Source organism: Tiliqua scincoides, chromosome 6 (assembly GCF_035046505.1).
Source record: "Tiliqua scincoides isolate rTilSci1 chromosome 6, rTilSci1.hap2, whole genome shotgun sequence".
In the NCBI taxonomy this organism is placed as follows: domain Eukaryota; kingdom Metazoa; phylum Chordata; class Lepidosauria; order Squamata; family Scincidae; genus Tiliqua; species Tiliqua scincoides.
Genome location: NC_089826.1, coordinates 81,154,566 through 81,176,724, shown reverse-complemented (window position 1 = coordinate 81,176,724; position 22,159 = coordinate 81,154,566). Strand labels below are relative to the sequence as shown.

At 42.8% G+C, this 22,159-nt stretch overlaps 1 protein-coding gene across 3 annotated transcripts in view; it reads right to left on the bottom strand.

Annotated features, from left to right (window-relative positions):
- The window catches only part of PROM1 (prominin 1), a 119,087-nt gene that overhangs the window by 8,363 nt on the left and 88,565 nt on the right, over nt 1–22,159 (bottom strand). For all 3 annotated transcript variants that reach the window (XM_066631785.1, XM_066631786.1, XM_066631787.1), the window contains 13 exons: nt 20,797–20,956; nt 19,364–19,516; nt 17,095–17,218; nt 15,107–15,210; nt 13,895–13,979; nt 12,866–13,012; nt 10,767–10,838; nt 9,039–9,131; nt 6,708–6,725; nt 4,511–4,564; nt 3,383–3,463; nt 2,294–2,362; nt 1,178–1,270 (listed from right to left, as the gene is read on the bottom strand). In XM_066631785.1, coding sequence (XP_066487882.1) covers nt 1,178–1,270; nt 2,294–2,362; nt 3,383–3,463; nt 4,511–4,564; nt 6,708–6,725; nt 9,039–9,131; nt 10,767–10,838; nt 12,866–13,012; nt 13,895–13,979; nt 15,107–15,210; nt 17,095–17,218; nt 19,364–19,516; nt 20,797–20,956 — 1,253 coding nt within the window. The remainder of the gene's footprint in view (nt 1–1,177; nt 1,271–2,293; nt 2,363–3,382; nt 3,464–4,510; nt 4,565–6,707; nt 6,726–9,038; nt 9,132–10,766; nt 10,839–12,865; nt 13,013–13,894; nt 13,980–15,106; nt 15,211–17,094; nt 17,219–19,363; nt 19,517–20,796; nt 20,957–22,159) is intronic.

Sequence of the window (22,159 nt, the reverse complement as noted above, 5' to 3'; positions counted from 1 at the left end):
CGCCTTTATGCTAACCTAACCGTAATGGCCTCTATACAGTTTTAATCTTGCTTCTTCACAGCATTTGAAAGCGCTTACAAAAAACAGCAATGGCAAGAAATTACCGAGGTGTGTTTAACTGGATTATATTATTCCCTGCCCCTTCACAAAAGAATACAATTTCTGTGCTCCCCAAGGCACTTGAAGGTTAGTACATGTTCCCACTGCAGCACAAAATGCACTTGTAAAGCCTGCCACTATCCAGGAATAAATCCAGATGGTGCTCTCTGTTGGGTGGCAGAAGAGATTCCATACAACTTTGAGTTTTCAAATAAAACAGCTCCAGGGAGGGGGTTAACCATTTGCTCTGTGCTGCTGTCTTAATGGAAATCACCACTTGCCAACACTACTGGCCACAGGAAGGAAACTTCTACAGTACCAATCTAGGGCAAGGAACTGTGGATAATCAGATCAGTGGGTACTGGGGGACGGCTGTACTATTCTATAACTGAAATAACTGTATAGTCTCCCCCAGTTGCTAATGTCTCTGTTTCCCTCTATCTACGTATTTTCTCTCCCAGTATTGAATTTTAGATTGTAAGCTCCAGGGAACAACGACAGCTCCTGTTAGGCTCTCTAAAGCATCATCCTTGCACTGTTAAGATGCCAGTCCTCACCTCCCCAAAACTTACAACCCAATACTAAGCTTCCAGGTACCTAGAGAAACAGTGGAACCAAAATGGCAACCACTGTACCCTGAGGGTGCTGGGAAGCCGCCAAAGGTCTCCTTGGGAAAGGAGACGTTCAACCCCTTCCCCCGAGTAAGGGCGCAGGTTCCAGAACCGGGTTTCTCAAGTCTGCGCTGGTCATTTTGCCGGCGCAGACTTGAGAACCTCTGTAAGAGGCTGTTCTCCTGGACACGGAGGATAGGATCTGGCAGAGGAGGCTTCTGCCAGTCCCATCCCCATCCTGGGTCGGTGCCTTCCCTGCCCCACACCCTGAAAGCCCACACCGCCACCCCAAGGTCTCACTCACTTTTGGCTGGCGCCCTTCCAAGTGTGCTCCCTCATCCCACTGTGCCATAAACATGCCTTACAGTATGTTTATGACACCTAACGCCGGCACTGGAGCTCAACGCCAGCACTATGGGCCTTTAGGATTTGGCCCCTTAGTTTGCAGGAATACAAAGTATTCTTACCAAAGAATCTGTTACATAGCTGCATAAAAATATATCTACAGCGGTATCTATCATGTTTGCAATAGGTTTACATGTTGCTACTTCTGTAGAAATCTGTAAGAAATCAGACACAAAGTTAAGTATTTAGCATTTTAGACGAAATTGCCATTTTTTAAAAAAACAAACTCTAAGTTGCATTTGACCAGGAAATTAATGCTAGATTTTAAGAGTCATTGCTCAAAGTTCTACTTTCACTGATGGCACAATACTCTAAGTCAGTGTTTGTCAAACTGTGGGTCGGGACCCACTAGGTGGGTCGCAAGCCAATTTCAGGTGGGTCTCCATTCATTACAATATTTTATTTTTAATATATTAGACTTGATGCTACCCTGGTCTATGACTGCATTTGGGGAAATGTTACAGACCTGTACTTTTAACAAGCTACTATGTATATGCTTTTAACAATAATAGTCAATGGGACTTACTCCTGGGTAAGTGTGGGAAGGATTGCAGCCTAGGCTTGTTAAAAATTTTTTAATTTTTAATGCTGCTTGATGACGGCACTTCCGGCCATTACATCACTTCCGGTGGGTCCTGACAGATTCTCATTCTAAAAAGTGAATCTAAATGTGGAGCTAAATGTGTGAGAATGACTGCTCTGAGTGCTTCGCCCACACACACACATACACACACACTTATTGTGTAGAATTGCATTTGTTATGTAAATTACTTTGTGAATTTGCTGGAAAGAGGTATATAAATATTTTAAATAATCATAAAAAATAGTTTGTGTTCTCCAGATGGCCACAGTTGGCAACCTTCAGTCTCGAAAGACTATGGTATCGCGCTCTGAAAGGCGGTTCTGGAACAGCGTCTAGTGTGGCTGAAAAGGCCAATCCGGGAGTGACAATCCCTTCCACACTGGGAGCAAGTGCAGTCTGTCCCTGGTCTGTCTCCCTGGCTATGGGCCTTCCTTCTTTGCCTCTTTGCCTCAGACTGTTGGCCAAGTGTCTCTTCAAACTGGGAAAGGCCATGCTGCACAGCCTGCCTCCAAGCGGGCCGCTCAGAGGCCAGGGTTTCCCACTTGTTGAGGTCCACTTTTGGGAGAAAAATTTTGGGAGAAAAAGGGCACCTTACCGATTCCTTGACCCATTCAGCATACTGCTCAAAGTAACCTATTATTGTATCCATGTACTTTTTGGTTTCCTTTGGAGAAGAAAAAAAAAACAGGACACACATTTTAACACACACCCATAAGAATTTCAAGCACACTGAACTGTAAGCACATTTATAAGACTCCTTTTCAGGGATTAAGCTAGTGTGTAGCATATGTTATAAAGCGGTCACCATCACTGCCCTTTCCTCCCCCACTACCCCTTCCCCCATCCTGTTCTGCCCTCCCACTGTCCCTATGCCGCATGCCAAGCTTTCATGGGCACTGGCAGGCTGACACAGGCCTTCCTGCTGGTGCCTCAAAATCTTACAATGAGCTTTCTAGGACGTTCATTCCGCGCCAGCGGAATGTGCACTGTGCCGGCGCTGAGGCATAGCTGGATTGAGCTCACAGTGAAGTTAAATTTGAATGAAATTATTTGTTATGTTACAAATGATGTCTGCACGATGTGATTACAGGCATGTGCCGCTTAAGAACCATCCACTTAAAGACGGACCACATATACGACGGTGTTCAAAGCACAACAAAGATGCTCTTAATGAGGCGGCCTGGTATCTGGTGGTGTAGCTGGAGGGGGGCGGACACTCAGCCTGGCAGGGAGGTGAGCGAGAGGCCCTTCCCTTCGGAGCCATTCCCGGCAGGGGGAGCAAAACGGAGCCCAAAGTATCCTATAGATCACACTAGCCAGCTCAAGATTTTATCTGTTTCTTGTCAGCTGATTCCACCACATTCCACACATTCCTCTGTGAGCTCAGTCGGCGACTACCTGTCTCCCATCCAAGGACAACCCAAGGCTGATCCTGCTTAGCATCTCCAGGCAGGTTAACAGCTCAACCTCCAGTAAGGAGGGACAGTAAAGTAGCGCACACTTGTACATGCAGCTTCCCCAACATGTAACAGGATCGCCAGATTGTGAGATGCCAAGTTCCCCAGAGACAGCCTGCAAACATTTAATGCAGGGCCTTTGAATACACGAGGCCCATTAGTATATGCTACTTTTGTCACTATGTTAATCCAGCCCTGCACCTTTTTCAACAAATAAGGAACTTTACCTGGATAATAATGAATGAAGCATTATTGTTTATAAGATGTTGTGCAGTATCAACGGCACGAATAACGTTATCCACATTCTCCTGGAGGAGGAGTAGGGGAAAAAAACAAGTATACAGTTAAGTCAAGCGAAGACTCTATCAAGATAAAGTTAAAAACAAAAAAGCAGCAGCTATTTCTCCTGGCAAAACAAGCACAATTAACCTGGAAGACACCAAACTCTTAGGGCAGCTGTTCCAGCTGCTATAAGTGTTTGAAGGGGTGGGGAGGAGGAGGCAACATGATTGGCATAATCACACTGTTGCCAGGGTCAAAACATTTTTTAAAACTTACCTAGGGGTTGCTATGGCTCTCTGGAGAGTCTGGGGAGCCTGCAACCCCCTCTGCAGGCCTCCCTATGCCTCCAAACTTCAGTAAACAGAAAAAAGCCCACTTCCAGTTTTTGTTACAATTGTGGAGATTGTGTCACTGGTGTTGCCCCATCTCTTAAGGGGGCAGCGACGGAGGTTCCCTGGCTGGGGCGCTGCAACACATCAGTTTGGGAACCTCTGCCTTAAGGGCAATCCAAGTTTACCACTCGAGACCTCGTTGATCAGTGCTGCCCAACAAATTACAGTGGGCCTTCTGTATCCACAGGGGACCAGTTCCAGCACCCCACTGTGAATATTGAATTCCACAGATTTTTAAATTTGCAGCTGGAGGGCCTCAAAACACCTCTGGATGTGACTTCCAGTCACGTCTGGGATCTCCTCTGAGGCCCTCCAGCCATGGGCTCAGCTTCCATGGATTCTAAAATCCAGGGATATTGAGCCTTTGGATATGGAGGGCCAATGTATATGTATGCAGAAGAACCACAATCAGATCTTCCAGTGTCTTTTCTTTAGTTACAAGCAGCTACTGGAGCAAGGAAGAACACTTTCAAGAAAGGAGACTTCCTTCACCTAATTAGATCTTGAATGTTGACTGGTTGGTGCCCTTAATTTTTGAATAGGCTATCAGTCCACAGCCTTAATGCATAACTTTTTGTCCATGAAAGCGACATGAACACAAAAGCCTGGAAGATATGTAGAATCATCACCCCTAAACACATGAATTTTAAGTCCAGAAAAAGAAAGAAAGAAGAAACTTACTGTGAGTTGTGATGCCATTCTCTGTAGCAGTCTAATGCTCTGGTTTAAAGTGCTCTGATTTAAAAAGAAAAAATAATTCTAACACATAATTCTCTTATACCATACTCCACAGAAACAGCTTGATCCATAAACTAGTTAAACAATCATCCCTGGATATTAGCCAAATAAAGACAGATCTACTGAAAGAAGGAAACCAACAGAGATTTGGTGATGTACTTAGACTGTTCCTATACTCCAAAGGTGGTTGGTTTGTAAGTTTACATTGTCAGCTTGGTAGCTTTCCAAACATTCAATAAGGCAATTTAACACTACTTGAAATTTTCTGTGGATAACAAAAGTGTCCAAAAGCAGAGGAACCATTCCGTCCCCCCGTTCTTCCCTACAGTATGTTTTTGGTAGTATTCTAGGTAGCCCTGTAATTACAGTCATCTGTAGTGTGGAAACCAGAAGTGTTTCTGAAGCCAAGATTCTCTGTTTCTGAAGTCAGTGAGATCAAACCCAAGTTTGAATCCAAGTTGAAGGGCAGAACTATTTGTTATGAGAAACATGGAGTTGTCAGGCCTCCTTCTCCGACTCCATATCAAACTGCCACTTCTGAAGCAACATAACATGGGGTCAGGATGGAGAGGGAAGAACCTGAAAGGTGATGCAGTTTTAGGGGGTAGCTCCAGTCTCTCAGTAATTACTTGCAGCTTCACCCAGCTGGTTTTGGATTATAGTGTTAAACTTCTACATTACAGTCTAACTTCAGGTTCACAAGATGTTGCCATCAATGATTACACAAAGTTCAATACTGGCACTAATCTCAGAGACTTTTTTTTTTTTAAGTACAGGCATCCCCATCTGCGGATCTGGTATCTATGGACTCAATTATCTGCGGATCTAGAGGCCCGCATCTCCATGCCCATTAACATTGTTTAGAAGCTTACTGGGGAGAAGCATTTTTTTTTCTCCATAAGACTCCATAAGCATTCATGCTTTTAGGGCATGCAGGTAGGCTGTAGGCAGTCTGAATGCTAAAAGAGACGATCGAAAATTAATGGGAAGTAGGAAGTTAACCGTTTCCTGTTATTATTTGATGTAGCCTCTTCAAGCATTCAGGCTGCCGGCAGAATGCCTGCATGCGTTATAGCGTCCTGTAAAAGAAAGAAACACTTCACCACGATAAGCTTCTAATCAATGTTAATGGGCAGACAATAGTTTCAGACAGTGAAACTATTAGGTTTTAACAGCTAAAAACACTAGCAACGAAGTTTTACTCTGAAATCTTTTGTAAGCCCATAGTCCACATCCCCAGTGGAAACCAAGTACACAGACCACAGAATTTGCCCTGATACATCCTTTTATTCTTGCCTCTCCTTTTCCTATCCCCTCCTCTCTGTTTTTAGTTTTGACCTGTTAAACTGGGAAAAGACAAAATTTTACGTGATGGGTCCCTTATATTTAAGCAAGGGGGAGAACAACTGCCCCTGTTCACTCCGGCATAGCATTCTTTTCAGCGCCTGTTTACAGGTGTCTCCCTTGCATTTCATTTCAGACTGCAAGTCCTTTTTGGGAAAAGAAACCACCTTTTCATTTCTTTGCAATGTAAATAGCTTTGTGAACTTTTTCTGGTTGGAAAAGAGTATTCAGTATGGTATATAAATATTCTAAACAAATAATCTGCTGTCTCACTGTTGAAATTAAGACTAAGTCTTTTGGGACACAGATTTCCTCTTTTTGCTTACTTTACTATAGATCAGTGGTCGCCAAGCTCACGATCACTGTGTTACAAAAAACTGGTCCCCATTCAGACTGAATCTTACCGTTCCACCATGTTGCCCGTGACTTTCACCTAGATCGAAGGCAGGGACGCTCTGGGCAGTCACATCTGTTGCCCAGTGTCTCAGAAGTCTGTGCAGCAGGGTGTCTGGGCAGACGCGAATGCCCAGAGTGTCCATCCCCCAATCTAGGTGAAAGTCATGCAATTCCACGGTGGAATGGCAAGGTCTAGTCATGGGGTGGATGAGCTAGACCAAACCCTGGATCTGGCCATTGGGGTGGGGTTTGGAAGGCCCTGCTATAAATGATGATGACCACTATAATAGTAATAATACGGCTGGTAAAAATACAATATTGGAGCAGAACTTGGAAAGTTTGAAATGGGAACTGAAAATAATTGCCTTACTTACAGTGTATGAAGAGAAAAAACACTTACCCTAGCTCTAACATATTTCTTGACAGTCAGTTTTTGGAAAAAGAAGATTGAAAATGATTAAGAGTTAATTAGAAGAGAGTTCAAAGAAAAAAAAGATTTAAAAGGTGTAATAATGCCTATATTTTTCAAGAAGAAAGTTATTTAAAAATGAAAGCCCCATGAAGTTGTAATGCAGCAAGAAAAGTCAAATTAAAGCCCAGTGTGTAGCAAGATATAGAAAACCACAGCTGCCCACCCAGTCCCCAATTCAAAATAGCTACTCTACAGATTCACACCGTCTCTCACGGGGGATATTTAAAGCAGAAATAATTTTTAAGTACATCAGAAACGTGCATTAATTGAACCATGGCCTAAAGGGAGAAGTATTTTTAACCTGGCTGACAGCCACTGAAGGTTTTAATTATCGATAAATAACCAATATTAAATCATCTTCAGAGCTTCCCTTGCTGTTGTCTTCCCCATCTTGGAAGATCCCAAGACAATTCTGGACAAGTAAGTGGAAGAGCGGAAAGGAAACATGAAAACTAGACATTTCTATCCTATTTAGAAGTCAAGTATCCCATCTTTTTTTTTCCCCCCATTTCAATTTTGTTCCTTGGCAGGATGCGTACATCTCTGACTTTTTCTGGAACAGTATCAAAGGCAATTGAACCATGCCAGATAAGCCTGCACAGTAGTTTGGTCGTTTGGTAAGGAGATATGTCAACAACATTTATGTATATTATATTTATATATAAAATAACCATAACCAGTGATCTATGGCAACTACAAAAGAATAAGCATATTTACACATTTTTATACTGCCCTTCCTCCAAGGAGCTCAACATGTGGTGTACATAGTTCCTGCCCTCCTTTTGTCCTAACAACCAGCCTGTGAGGTAGACTGAGAGATAGTGACTGGCCCACCATCTTGACTCTATACACCAGAACTACTACACCATAGCCTGGCTGGGTTATAGCTCTGGAAACTGGGAAACAAAAAGGGTATTTTCCCCCCCTTTCCATAAGCTTGAAATATGCCTTCATGCAAGGAAGAAACTTGTAGGGAGGGATTTTAACCACATGGCACGCATCCCAGACTGTAATCCTCCTTCAGGATACTGACTCGAAGCAGCTTGAGCAGGTCAATTTCTTCTCTCCCAAAGCCTCCTATTTCCCTTTCTCTTCCTCCCACCCCCCAAAAAACCCACAACTACCTTGACACTTTGGTACACAGGTCCACAATATCTCATAGGTCATGAAGTTCAAGTTTCCCAAACTTGTACATTTTAAAAATGCCTTTTTCTTTATAAAGGTGGGACCTCAGTTTTTACTGATTCGACTCACTACGGATACCAAGGTCCACCTTTAAATGCCTTGTGACAAGGGAAAAAGCACCAAAATCCCGTTTCCTACCTTCACGCTGTTAAGTAATGGTAATTTCATCCATATAATTTCATTTCATTCATCTAGTAGCTGAATGTGGTATAGTGCCTATACCAATACATTCTGGGGTGAGAGGCGCAAGAAAGCTGGAAGTGGGTCTTTAAAGCTATTTTTCCACTGATTTGGTATCCACTGATTTTTTTTATCATCCACTGGTAAAATTCATTTTATTCACTGATTTTTTAAATCCAGTATTTCTGCACGCACTCGGGACTCCTTAGATATGCAGAAGTACTGTACAGGTCATACCTTGTTATCCACTGGAGTTCCACTGCAGAACCCCAGTGGATAACAAAGCATGACTCGTACAGTACTTCTGCATATCTAGGGAGACCTGTGCGTGTGTAGAAACCCATGACCTAATTTTTAGATGGTCCCATTTTGCTTTCAAACTGATGGGCACGTGATGTCACTATTATTACACATAATCTTAACTGTGCTCCAAGAAGTTTGAATGAAGAGACACAAAAACTTTATGCTAGCATACATGCTTGTATGAAGCAGTGGCAGACCTCCCATTCATGTGATGGGGCAAATGCCCCGAGCGTGGAGCCTCATGTACCTTTAGGACCCCGTGAAAGCCTCTCTGATGCTCCCAATGGGATTGGAAACTGAGCTTTTGTTTTTCCAGAAGCACAGTTTAAAGCTTCGGGGAACCTCACAGAGGCTTCCCCAATGCATTCTGGAGTCACCTGAAGCTCACAGAGCCTCGCGCAAGTGGGGGGGATGGATTTGCGTGCAGGGAACAGAGACATCCCGCGGGGGGTGCCATTGCAGACCTTTGCCCTGGGCCACAGGACTAGGGAGGTCTGCCACTGGTATGAAGCCGAGCAAAACTTTGCGCAATATCCTAAAAACACATTTTCTACACTATAAAGTCCATTGATTGATGGACCATTGATTTACCATTGATTGCTCCAGTGGAACAACTTGTTGGTTATGTATCATCCGAATATTATTCGCGTGTCCCTTTAAGGCGTTTTGCAATGCTCCTCTAGGCTGCAAACATAAATGAATATGGTTAAGCAGCAGTTATTTTTTTTTTATAAATACTAACAGTCTTTCCCAAGACATAAAGAGCACACTTCCCACTCAAGGCTGCAAACAAGACTCAACTTTCATGAAAAGCAAATTATGAATGAATACAGTCTCCATAGCTCAATCCACTTCTGCACATTAAGCCCTGATGAAGAGCTCCACAAATACCTTGATATGTACAAGGCAGTACCCAGGTGTACCAACATCCCTATTTGCTTCCTTCAGTGGAGAGGCAACTATGCACATACAAAGGTCTGTTATCTGCGGAGCCGCCCCCTCCTTTGAGGTGAAAGAGACACTCTTACACCTGTAAAACTTCAAGGGTGTGTTTTAACTGTGCCCACTCTGTCTACACCTGTAGAACCCCCAAGGCAAGACACACCCTTGCCCTCCCAAGAGTGTGCCTTCCCTGTGCCCATTTCCCAGACGCCACTGGGGCTTTTCTTCCTGAAGTACTATCAGTGCCCCAGGAAAGAAAAGGAGAAAGAACAACTAGATTTGCATATCCTGTGAGTGGTGCTGCCCCATCCAGGTGGACTCATTAGCTAGGTGGGGCAGAGGGGTGGGGAGGTGAGTGGTAGGCATCTTCTAAATTTGGATTGGCACAGGAAATAAACTGAGCTATTTGGGTTGTTTGTATGGAAAATAACTTAGTATATTTCTTTATTTACCTTAATTCAACCTGAACCAAGGAAATGTTCTCAGCATTTCTGTAATGCCCTCCCCAGAGGAGTACACCCGGTAACACCCATGCTGGGTTTCCAATGGCAACAAAACAAAAAATACAAAAGAATTCCTCAGGCCTTCAGCGAACACTTTTTTACTTTGGCTGTACCCGGCATTTTTAGGATCTAGTTTTAGTATTTCAGTTCTGTTTCTAAACACACTGTGGGCTTGATGCTGTAGGAACTATCTGAATATCTAGTACACTGCCTCAGATCTCTTAACAGCGAGACTTTTTTTTTAAGGTAAGTGAATTTAATGTACAAGGAAAGATTGGAGAAATGGCATTCCACTGCTTCAAGTTCACTGACACCAATTAGTAGTCTAGAAAACATGACTTTAAATTAAGGCTGGATTGAAACATTCTCCAAACCCAATTTTTAGCTGAATTGGGGGGGGGGGGGGAGAACTGCATGACTTGCCAATTTTTCTACAATGAGCCATTGAGACAATTCTACAGCCACTGTGTAAGTTTTTCACATACACCCCCACCCCCCAAATATCACCAAAATGGCTGCCTGCAATTGTAAGGGCAAATGTGGGATGACATTTTGTCTCAGCCCTGGTTAAAAACTTACCTCATGAAATAACACACAGTCACTTATGTTCTTTCTGGTTTTAGAGGTATCCCACCATGATAGTTCTTACGGCACAGTGTACAAACACACAATACCTGACTATATTAAATCTTCTTGCCAGGAAAGGCATCAAAATACCTACTTTAGTGCAGATAAGGGTATATCTCCTTCATAAATGCCTCCATTTACTATTATGTTTCAACAGTGAGAACTGCCAATGGTTGTTCTGATTTGGGAAAACAGCACACACTGTCACAGTTTCATTTCAGTTTGTTTTTTTAAAAAAGCAACTCACCAGTTGGTCTGCTCTGGCTTCCAAATCGTTAGCAAAGGACAAGAGATCCACTTTGGTGACGCTCTTATTGATCTGCATAAGACAGTGGGAAAAGTCTCATCATGAAAGTACTTATTAGCTACACTCCAGATAGCCAGTGTTCTTAAACATTTTTATTTTTTTTCAGATTTTGGTTTTTACTCCAAGGAAGAAAAGTACAGAAAACATTATTATGTGTTTTTATTTCAAGGGTGCATTTTATAAATTATAATTGCTTTAAAAGTGTATGAGGTGGGTTAAATAGGCGGTATAGTGTCAGCAGATGCAGCCATCATCATTGCCCATTCCCACACACACACCCAGTCCAAACCAACCAGCCTAGAGTGACCAATATGTAGAGGTGTTGGAAAATAGGGGTTTTTTTTGTTTTTTTTTTTAAATTTGGGAACTTCTTTTTTTTACAAAAGTGAGAAGAGCAGAAAGTGGTGTTATGTGTTTTTATTTTGTCATCACCCCCCCCCCCCAAAATCACACTTCTGCAACTAGCTGATGTGTACGCAGTATGCTCCAAATTTAAAATAGGAGAAAAACTTCACTTTTACACCTAAACGAATTAAAAGTATGCACACACAAGCGAATTACTCACACAGTGAGCGACTTCACCCTCCCCTCCAAAGGTTGGCAGTTTGGGTACATCACAGCATTAGGTGCAGTTGGGTCAACCAATCACTCCTGTTGCAAGGGCACAGTACGTTCTTGCCTTTTCATGAGGTGATTTGAAAACACACCCAGACCCACGCTCAGGACTTTTATTATTATCTTATCTTATACAGCATGAGCCATTCACTCACACCAGTATGCCCCAGGCCAGTTTCTAATATGAGAAAGACTACATCAAAGTGTACACAATGAACTTACCTACAGTTTGCGATGAATACTTTTGGAAAAGCACTTGACTTCCCACTTCAAGACAGCAATGTTCAACACCTGGGATATGTGTTCATTCCCACTTATTACAATACTAACTGAGGGACCAATACTATCCAACTTTCCGGTGCCAATGCAACTGCAATGCAGCCCCAAGATAAGGGAAAGTTTGTTCCCTTACTACAAAGAGGGTTCTGTGACTGCCCCCCCCCCCAATCAGTGGGTGCTGCATCAGCATTGAAAAGCTGGACAGGATAGGGACCTAAAGCAAGTTCGAAACAGAGGAGAGAGAGGGGGGGCAAAGACATGTTCAAGGATGCAGAACCTACATATACCCTTAAGAGTTTAAGGACCAAGAAAATATAAAAACCATATGCTCTTAAATCTGTTTATTCTTGAAAGGGTTATTTCCCATTCATTTACAGTACACCCTCCTTATCCACAGATTTGAATATATGTGGGTGCTGATCCCATAGCTGGACAGCATTAAAGACCTCCTGAACATGACCAGAAGTGCCTTCCAGTCACATCCAGGAGGTCTTCTGAGGTGCAGGGAGGTGGCAAGCAAGCTCCCTGCATCACAGAATGCTTTCCGGATGCTCTGGAAAGACATTTCTGGTTTGCTGCTTCCGCCCCTCCAGTAGATTTCACTATCAGTGGAATTCAGTATCTGCAGGGGTTCTGGAATGGATCCCCTGTGAATACTGAGGACACACTGTATAGGAACAACCCAAAGCAATCCTAAAAATGATTCCTCCCATTCTCCCTGCTATCTCTCATGCCCACAAGTTGCCCAGTCCTCCAAATCCACTCTGAAATCCCACCTTTCCATGAAGATTTCAGTTTAATCCACATCCCAAACTATAGTTAGTACATATATTTGTAACAGGGTATTCTTTTCCTGGCTAGCATCACTTGTCTTTCCTCTCTCTTTGCAGTCTTCCCCACTGCTAAAATTCCAGACCATCAATCCTTCAGAGGGCAAGAAGCTAAGCTTTTCGTTCATGAAATTTTGTACAGCAATTTTGTCCATAATGCTGTATGTAACAGTAGCTTATTGCTCATCTGCGTGCAGCGTTCTACCAACTTTTATTTAAACAAAAATCTTCATCCTCAGTAGCTGGAATTGCACAGTTTTCTATATCAACAATCTTTCTTCAAGCCACAGGAAAACGGAGGCTACAATGTCTTACCTCTGAGAGGTATACGGCAAAATTTATCTCATTGATTCCTGAAGCACTAAAATCCAGCAGATTCTTCCTTCCAATTTCATCCAGCAAAACTATGCTACTTAGATTTACATTAATATATTTGATTTTAAGTGACACATCTTCTGCATACTGTGGAAAGAAAAACAGAAGGAAACTGTTCTTGCCAAATCCCCATTCATCTTATTGGTACAACCATTCTCAAGGAAAAGTCACTAGTCCCCATTGTCTGAATTTGTGCATTCAAGGTACAGGTTGGTCTATACAAGGAACAGAATGCAGTAGTAGGTAAAACTGTACTACTTAAAAATCAACAAAACGTAAAACAATTTAAAAACATCTTGAAGGACTGTCCTAGTGGGAAGGCTAGGAGAATAGTTCTTAAATAATAATAATAAACTTTATTTCTATCCCGCCCTTCTCCCTAAAGGGACCCAGGTTAAATAACATTTTGCTAGTTGAGACTGTAGGGAGGGGAATGGGAGGGCAACACTTTTAAATGCTCCTCTATATGATAATATACCCTAATCAGAAAAGACTAAGAGTTCAAACCTAAGGCCTCGAGTACAGGCAGTGCAAGCGTACCTCTAGCACTGGGTGTCGCAAATGTGCCATAAAGCATGTTTGCAACACCAGTTGGCACTGGACTTCATCGCAGGGAGGATGGCCATGATGAGTCACTGGGGTAAGTAACACCGACGGGTGGCAATGCGGCTTTTTGGGGTGGTGGAGGCGTTCTGGGGTGGGGGGAGGGCAGAACAGGGCCTCCTCCACTGGATCCTATGCCCCATATCGGGCCTGACATAGGGCTCCTCAAGTTTGCGCTGGCAAAATAGCTAGCACAGACTTGAATAGCTCCATTACAGGCCTGGGGCTTTCCTTGGGGGAAGGGGACAAAAGTCCCCTTACAAGCATCTTTGTAAGCTTATCCCATAGAACCTAAGAAAGAAAGAAAGAAAAGTTGCACACATTCAATACTTGTAAACATTCACGTGACACATTAAATTAACTTACCATGCTTACATTCAGAAATTCATGGATACTGAAAAGCTTTTCTAGATTGAGTGTAGTGTAAATGCCTTTGTTTTCCTTGCAGTCACTAAAGACGTAAGAAATGTATACATCATTAAGAAAGCCGATTTTAGATGGTAACAATTGCCACCAAAACCCACAAACAACTGAAGAAACAGACATTATTAGCTTTCCAAGAATAATCATGGCCTAATCCCAAAGAACCACGAAGTCAGTTACAAATTAGTAAGGAAGGCTTGGACTTGTCTATTTCCTTCAAGCAGCAGACCTCATCGCACACTTTCGAGGTTGATTATACTACTCAAGTTAAAGAGCCCCATGTTAAATTTGCCCTTCTCTCCCTGTGACACTGAGGCAGACATACCACTTTTGTGAACACATTATTCTTTTCTCCATCCCCAATTAACAGGAGGCCCTTTTCATTCCTTGAACCCCCGTGGATACCGAAATCTGCAAATGTGGGCGCCCCAAACTCTCCAAAATCGACCAGAGCTGTCCAGAGGGTGATCTAAGCGGGGAAAGGCCATATGCTGCCTCCCTAACCCTCAGAATGCCCATTTTTGGCAAACAAAAAAAAAAAGTGACTTCCAGTTTCTTCCCTACATGACATGGTTTTTTGGAGAAGTAGCTTCAACAAAACAGCTTGAAGCTTGCAAAAATCTCCACAGATCTTGTACCATGTGCCATGTACATCTCTTGGATGGGCTGAAAGTGGTTGTGCTCTCCTTACCCTGTCTGGAGGCATATCTAGGCACGTGCAAGTAGGGCATGTGCCCTGGGTGCCACTTGAAGGAACTAGAAGGAATGTGGGGCAGCCGAATCACAGGGCCTCCTCCTCTTCCTCCTCCTCATGTTTTGGAAGCCCTGTGTCCGATCACCCCCGTTCCTTCTAGGAGAAAGAATGGAGGAGCAGCAGGACTGCAGGGTTGCCACCGCTCCCAGCACTTCCTCCTCAGAAATAGAACCAAGGAGTGATGTCTGTGGTATCACTGCCCCAGATACCGCTAACTCCAGTGGCAGCTATAACCCTGGCCGAACAACCCAAAAGTCTTGTAGATTTGCTTTCGGTCTACCAGATCCAACTCTAATCACCGAGTCACATTTGCTCTCGGCTTTCAGATGATCATACTGCAATGCACACAGTGGCTGAGAATTTTGAGACACATAATGCTTTAGGGTATTTGGAAGGGTTACCTGTAAACCTTTTCAAACGTCAAGTTAACATTTGGGTTTTTAAACACAACGCCAGAAAGATAGTGCTTCCAGTGCCGATGTAGTAAGTAGGGAGTGTCTAAAAGCTGGAATGCAACAGAACAACAAGGTTTTGATTGTCCCACTTTTCAATTCTGAGAATCACAAGTACTTAAATAAAATCTAAGCATCGCTGTTGCACAATGTATTAAAAATACAGTTTCTATCACTTCTGCTAGATTCTTCTGTATGACCATGTTCTCTCCCTGTTAAGGTTCTGAACTGGGCCCCCACTACTTTCCATATCCTCCTCACACTTTTGGGAGAGAGAAGAAAATAGACATGATGCTGCAAAATCAACTCTGAGTTGAATGTGCCCCCCCTTCCCCATGATATTTTGGCAGACCCACCTGTTGGGGCAGGAGCACAGGGTGAAGAAGAGCATTGCTAAGTTTCTGGAGGTCCAGACACTGTGCCCTTGGGCACTGTTAGTCCAGGCTCCTGGGGGTAGGAACCCTCCCGCTTCAGCCTCCCAGGTTACTTCAGAACATCCATGGAGTGGGGTTTTGGAGTCCACTTGTGTCCTCTTCCGTGAAGTTGGGCAGTTTCATGTCCCTGGGCACACTGGTCAGTTCCCCATCAGAGGTTTGGTTGGCTTCTGCCCTCTATTTCACCTTAAGCCCACTTTCATCCATGGTAGGGGACTTTTGAAAATATCATGATGGTAGAAGCCTGTCCCCTGTGCACAGCCCTAAACCCCCAGCAGTGACGCACCTGGACCTGAGGGCATCTGCAAAGCCCCAGACAGGCCATGGAGATGCCGGAGGTGCTTCACCTACCAGCCCCAGCCAGGGAGAAGTGGTTTGTGCCTCGCCACGCCACGATCCAAGTTGGAGGACCTCTCCCTGCCCGGTAAAACTGACCCTGGACATTACCATCATTGCAATATCACCACATTATGCATTTCCTTGGCGCTGTGGCACCTCATTGATAGCTTCTGGGATTGAGACATTTGGAAAACCATCACAGGTTAAGTATGTCTAACTAGCATGAGAAGAGCTTGATATGAGACGTCCACATCTATTTCTGTTCTCAGTTCAATACTTAAACATTTGTCCAGAAGGTAATTTTTCCCCAGTGGCTTGGTCAACGCTATAGTGCTAAACCTGAAAGAGTAAAAGGGAAAATACAGCAAGGAAAAGATACCTTGCTGTGGGCCCAATCCTATCCAATTTTCCAGTACCGGTGCAGCCGCAATGCAACCCCAAGGTGAGAGAACACATGTTCCCATACTTTAAGGAGGGCTCTGTGACTGCTGCCCCACCACAAGATGCAGTGCATGCCCCATTGGCACAGTTGCACCAGCACTGGAAAATTGGATAGGATTGGGCCCTGTGTTACCTAACACAGGGACAGTTTTGTTCTACACAAGAATTTGTTATGAGATGGACTCCGCTACATGCTTTCATCTTGCTAGTTCTTGCATTACTTATGCAAAGTACTTTGAAAACACCTAGTACAGATTGAGTATCCCTTATCTGGAATTCCAAAATACAGAATATTCCTTAATACAATTTTTTTTTTGAGCACCAGTATGACTTTTTTTGCCTAAATAAATAAAATCACAAACTGTGTTTCATGTACAAACCTTTTTAATGCACAAAATTATTAAAAGTATTTGTATAAAATTACCTTTAGGCTATGTGTATAAGAAACAAATGAATTTTGTGTTTAAACTTGGGCCCTATCCCCAAGATCTCTCATTAGGCTTATGCAAGTATTCCAAACTATGGGAAAAAAATCCAATATACAAAGTACTTCTGGTCCCAAGCACTTCGGATAAGGGATGCCCAACCTGTATTATCACCATGTTCAACATGGGAACTTGTACATTCGACTGTGCTATAAAACAGTAAACTGGTTTAAGTATTTTAGAGCAAGGTTGTACTTTCTTACTTAATCACTTATGCCCTTGAAACGGACGATCTTACTTTGAATAAAGTCTTGTCTTCAAATGGTTCACAGACAAGTTTCTCCACATTTCCACCTGTGATGAAAGTGACCACGACTATAAGCATCAGAACCCAGGAAAAGAGAAAACTGAATCCAACTCCCCTAAAAAATAAAATATAAAACGAATAAAAACTATATATCTAGTGAGCTATATAAGAGTCTTTTCCCCTGGACCACAGCTCAATTCAGAGCACACACTTTGATTGCTTAAGGTCCCAGGTTCAATCCCAAGCATCTCCACTTAAAAGAACTGATAGCAGGAGATGAAACTCTACCCAAGAGTTGTTGGCAATCAGGGTAAACAATGCTGAGCAAAATGGACCACTGTCTGACTTGACGCTATAAAAGACAGCTACATAGGTGCATAGACACACACTACCCAAAATTCCATTATCAAACTATCACTACAACAATGTAGAGAAAACCAAAACAATATTTATACAGTGAGCCTTTCTTATCCATGGGCTCAGCATCTGCAGATTTTAGTATCCATGGATGTTGAGGTTCCAGCTGGAGAGCCTCAGAAGGCCCAGGCACGACTTCTGATCGCATCTGGGAGGTCCTCTGAGGTCCTCCAGCTGCAGATTTCATTACCCAAGGAATCTGGTATCTGTGGAGGGTCCAGGAACAGATCCTGTGTTGATTCTGAGGGCCTGTTGTACTGCATAAATTAATACAGCCATTATCCAAGCATATTAGGGTGGGGAAGGAAGTGAAAGGCATAGCACATATACTTCAGTTTGCAGAACTTTTGGTTTCAGGTGGTAACTGGTAAATATAGAAAAATAAAGCATAAAACAAAATACTGAGTCAAGCCAAATTTGAGAGAATAAAAGCAGCCGGCATGGCAACAGCCTCCCTTCTCAAGGGAAGACAACAGCTGTGTACTTTGTGCCCAAGGGATGCCATTCTGCCTTTCCAAGAAGTGGGCAAGTATTGACACATTTTCTTTGGATAGTTAGCCCATCACCAGGGCTACCCACGTTTCTTCTTGCACATCAACACACACAGCAACAGAACAGACTAATTACTTCTCTTCTTATGCCATAGGAAGTTCTCCCCTCCCACCCACCCTTCATCTTCCTTTGGGACTTCAGAGATGTTTTGAACTGCCTGCTACAAACAAAATTTACTTTAGAAAATGCAGCGCAAGCCTCCTTTTATACTCTAATTAGAATTCCTTTTTAAAAAAAAGTTTACAATTCCCAAGCTGGCTTAAAAATAGTTGCTTGTTTGCCAGGTTGCTATGATGAAGTTCACTTTGCTAAGTATGGGTTTTTCCTCATACAACTATTAGCATAGCCTATGGGTTTTATTAACCCGCCTACTACAGAGTTTTGTTAATGGAAATTTTTGTCCACCATTTACATGCAACTAAGGGCCGTAACATGGTTTGTCCACAAACATGGTTTGTTGTGATCATGCATGTAGCTTCTAACCCTCCCGAACCTGTACGTCAACCCACACTTTTTACCTCCTGGACTCTAGCACAAAATTTGGATGTGCATATTGTGGTTTGTTCAACAGAAGCTCCTGTTCCAAACTGGCAGCTTTTGTTTAATTGAACTTTACAAACCAGGATTTAAACAGAGTTGAATCTCCGCATCCCAACTGAATGGAAACACGGTTTGAAAACCATAGTTAAAACAACAGCCCCGGGTTTCAACAATTTATAGCACTGTATCAGAAGGCTGGGGAGGGAGTTTGCAGGCTCTGGAGAGTGAGAAGGCACACACATCTGAACTGAACCTCTAACACATCACCTTTTAAAATAAAGCTTTCTGTGAATATTTTAAAAATATTTTAAAAAGAACTTAAGGAGGGCCTCACTGGATCAGGCCAAAGGCCTACCTGGTTCAGATTCCTGTATCTTAGAGTGAGTCACCCAATGCTTCAGAGAGCACACAAGACAACAAGAGACCTTTATCCTGTTGCCACTCCCTAGCATCTGGCATTCAGAGGTTGGCTGCCTTTAAAACCCGGAGGTTACATATACTCAGCATGGCTTGGAGGATTCAGGCAAACACTGTGTTTGTGGGGAATAGCGTACTTTTAGAATGTGTTGGTGTGCCGCTGAGCAATGGAGAGCCTTCCCTGTTGCAGCATTTCTGATCAGGACTATTGTGAATCTTGCCTGGTTCAAAAAAATATTTCTTATATTCCACTTTGGATTTAGTCTTTCAGGCTAGACCTATTCCATGCAGACTACCTAATTTGGTGACGTTTTGAAAAAAGTTAAGAACTCACGCCATCAGAAAGTTCCCTCCAGTGTTCGAGATACAGCCTCTTGTTGTCGGAGTGGCGTTTTTGTCATAACCGCAAGTACCACATAACAGTCCCAAATAGTAAAATGTAAGGATCAGTATCACCATACAGCAGAGAATTAAGCATCCCAGCCACCTGTTCAAACCAATAAAGACAAAAATGTAGGCAAAGGCACAACTTAACAATGACATCAAAGGAGAGTCAATCTACGCACTGGAAAGCCATTGAGTCTCCTATTACAATGATCACGAAAGCATGCTTGCTTAAAATTTTATTATTTGTTTATTTCAGTGATACATAGCACTGCAATACTATTTAAAAGTTGGCAAATTAAATCCTATCAGAAGCTGTAATTTTCCACATTGGGGGGGGGGGGAAGGTAACCATTTAATTCCCAAATACATTTTCTGAACCTATTAACAATTTTCTTGAGGTAGCTCTACAGCATGTAAATTGGACCAATGTCTTTGAAAACTAAGTAAGGCAAAAGAGAACATTTTCAACACAACTGTATGCACTGTATTCAGAAGCGAGACTCATTAAGTTCAATGGGCCTTACTCCCAAATTAGTGTATGTAGGATTGCAGTTTTTGTTTCCCCTGTAGGCTCAAGGTTAGGAAAGCCCATTTTTAAGATCAACTTTGATGTTCTTGAATATCCATTTCATTTATACCCCACCCTTTCACACAGTACAGGGGATTCCGGGGATTCCCAGGTAGCCTTCCAGACAGGCACTGACCAGATCTAGGTGGTTCTGGTTTCATCTAAGCTCCTAAATCACATCCTTCAGATTTCAGAATATGTTCTAGCTTAACATGGCTTTCAGAGTTGTTTTTTTTTTTTTGGAAAACAAATTCCTAATTCCCAGAGAGAGAGCCGTTAGTCTTTAAAAGTGCCACAAGACCCAGTTTGTAGCAGCAAACACAATGAACAAATTACACAGGGCTACAAAACTGAGGGTCAGAAAAGTTTCTCCCAAAATTTATGGTGGTTTGATATGAATTTGGGGTGCCGATTCCAAAAATGGCATCCATTTTGCCCTATCACGTCTAGTTTTGGAGATACAGTATAGCCTCATTAGTGAATGGTTTGAGCAGCTTCCTCATGAGGAAACCAGGGTGTAGGCTTCCTCCTGAGGAAGCTGCTTGAACCATTCACTAAAGAGGCTATGCAGTGTCTTCAAAACTAGATGTGATAGGTCAAAACGGATGCCCTTTTTGGAATCAGCACCCCAAATATACCCAGGAACCGGTGTAACGTTTAAGGCAGCAAAATGTGTGTTGGCCTGTGTTATTGAAGAAGGAACATGGGTGTGAAGCCATCTCATGAGCCCCAGGTGCCAGGGCAGAGTGTTATGTCTCTATAATGTTTTTGGCCACAGTACCTTAATCATCATTGAAGTGCTGCGTACATACCTGTAGAAGTCATATTGTTCCACTAACGGAAAATAATCTTGAACATATGCCTCACTCTGAGTAAGATACATAGTGAATTCTGCTAGCACCTTCTGGACCGGAAGTGTTTTAGTAAAGGCTGTGATATTTGAACCAATTGCTTCCAATACATTCCTGATATCTGGAAAAAAGTGAGCATATTTATGACAACTATTATAAAAATGCCAGAATGGTATGGCTTACTGCATCCTAACAGAAAGTCTTGTTGATTAAAAGCCATGAGCAGCAGGACAAAGTACGAAGAGAAGCATGAAACTGGAAAAAAGCAAGCCACAAATTACAGTGTAAGATGGTATTTTACACACACAAATGTAGCGCCAAATTAAAAGGGTATGCATGTGATGTAAGCCAGAGCCTTTTTTAACTTCTGCATGCTCATTATAATGCAACTATGACCTGTGCAGGTGAGATTCACATGACTAAACGGTCCTCCAAACAAACCCTTGCACATATAAAACTAGTCTTCTTTCCAACATGCTAGTTTTCTACATGAATGGTTTTTTTTATCCCTAGGACAGCAGTTCCTAAAATTGTTGAACTTGCGGCTCCCTTGACCTACTGGGCCATTGGCCACAGCTCCCCACTAGGACTACAATCCTATACATTGTATAGGGAGGTGGGTTTTTCATGAGGATTCCATGGCTCCGTTGGCTGGTTTACCCTAGGGAACTATTCAAATAATCTAAGCCTCCACTCGCAGTCAGAACAGCTTGACACAGGTTTGCCGTGCCAGTAAAAACTAAATCAAAAGGCACTGTTTTCTCAAAAAGGCTCAGCACCTACAACCTATTGGCTAAAAACATGGGAATCAATTTACTGAGAGCTTGGGCACCCCTTACTTTCCAGACAGAAGCCAATACGTGATACATGTCTCAACACATAACGCAACTCTCACCCTGAGGACAATTCAACACGTGAACTGCACTGTATTGTGTTTGTCTGACACAATAACTTGTGTCAGATAAACTTGTCAGATTAACTTGTTCACCCCTATGATCAGCTATCCAATGAAATCCCAGTCCTGTGTTCAAACCCAGTCTAGTCCAGTGCACTCTGATCCCTTTTTTCCCACGGGAAAGAGCAACTGTGCAAGACATTCAGATTCAACTCACTGTGAGTGATTTCTGCTTGGAAATTTCTATCTTGGAAGCAACAAGTGTTCAGCTACATGTAGGTGTTCAGTACATTTCTCACTATTTTTCTGATACCTTGCACTGAAGTAATATAAAAGCATGGGGCACAATCCAGACAAAAGTAAAGACAGAAATCATTTGAAAGAAAGAAAAAAAAAAGCTAGCCTTTCACTTGCAAGATGAAATCAGCT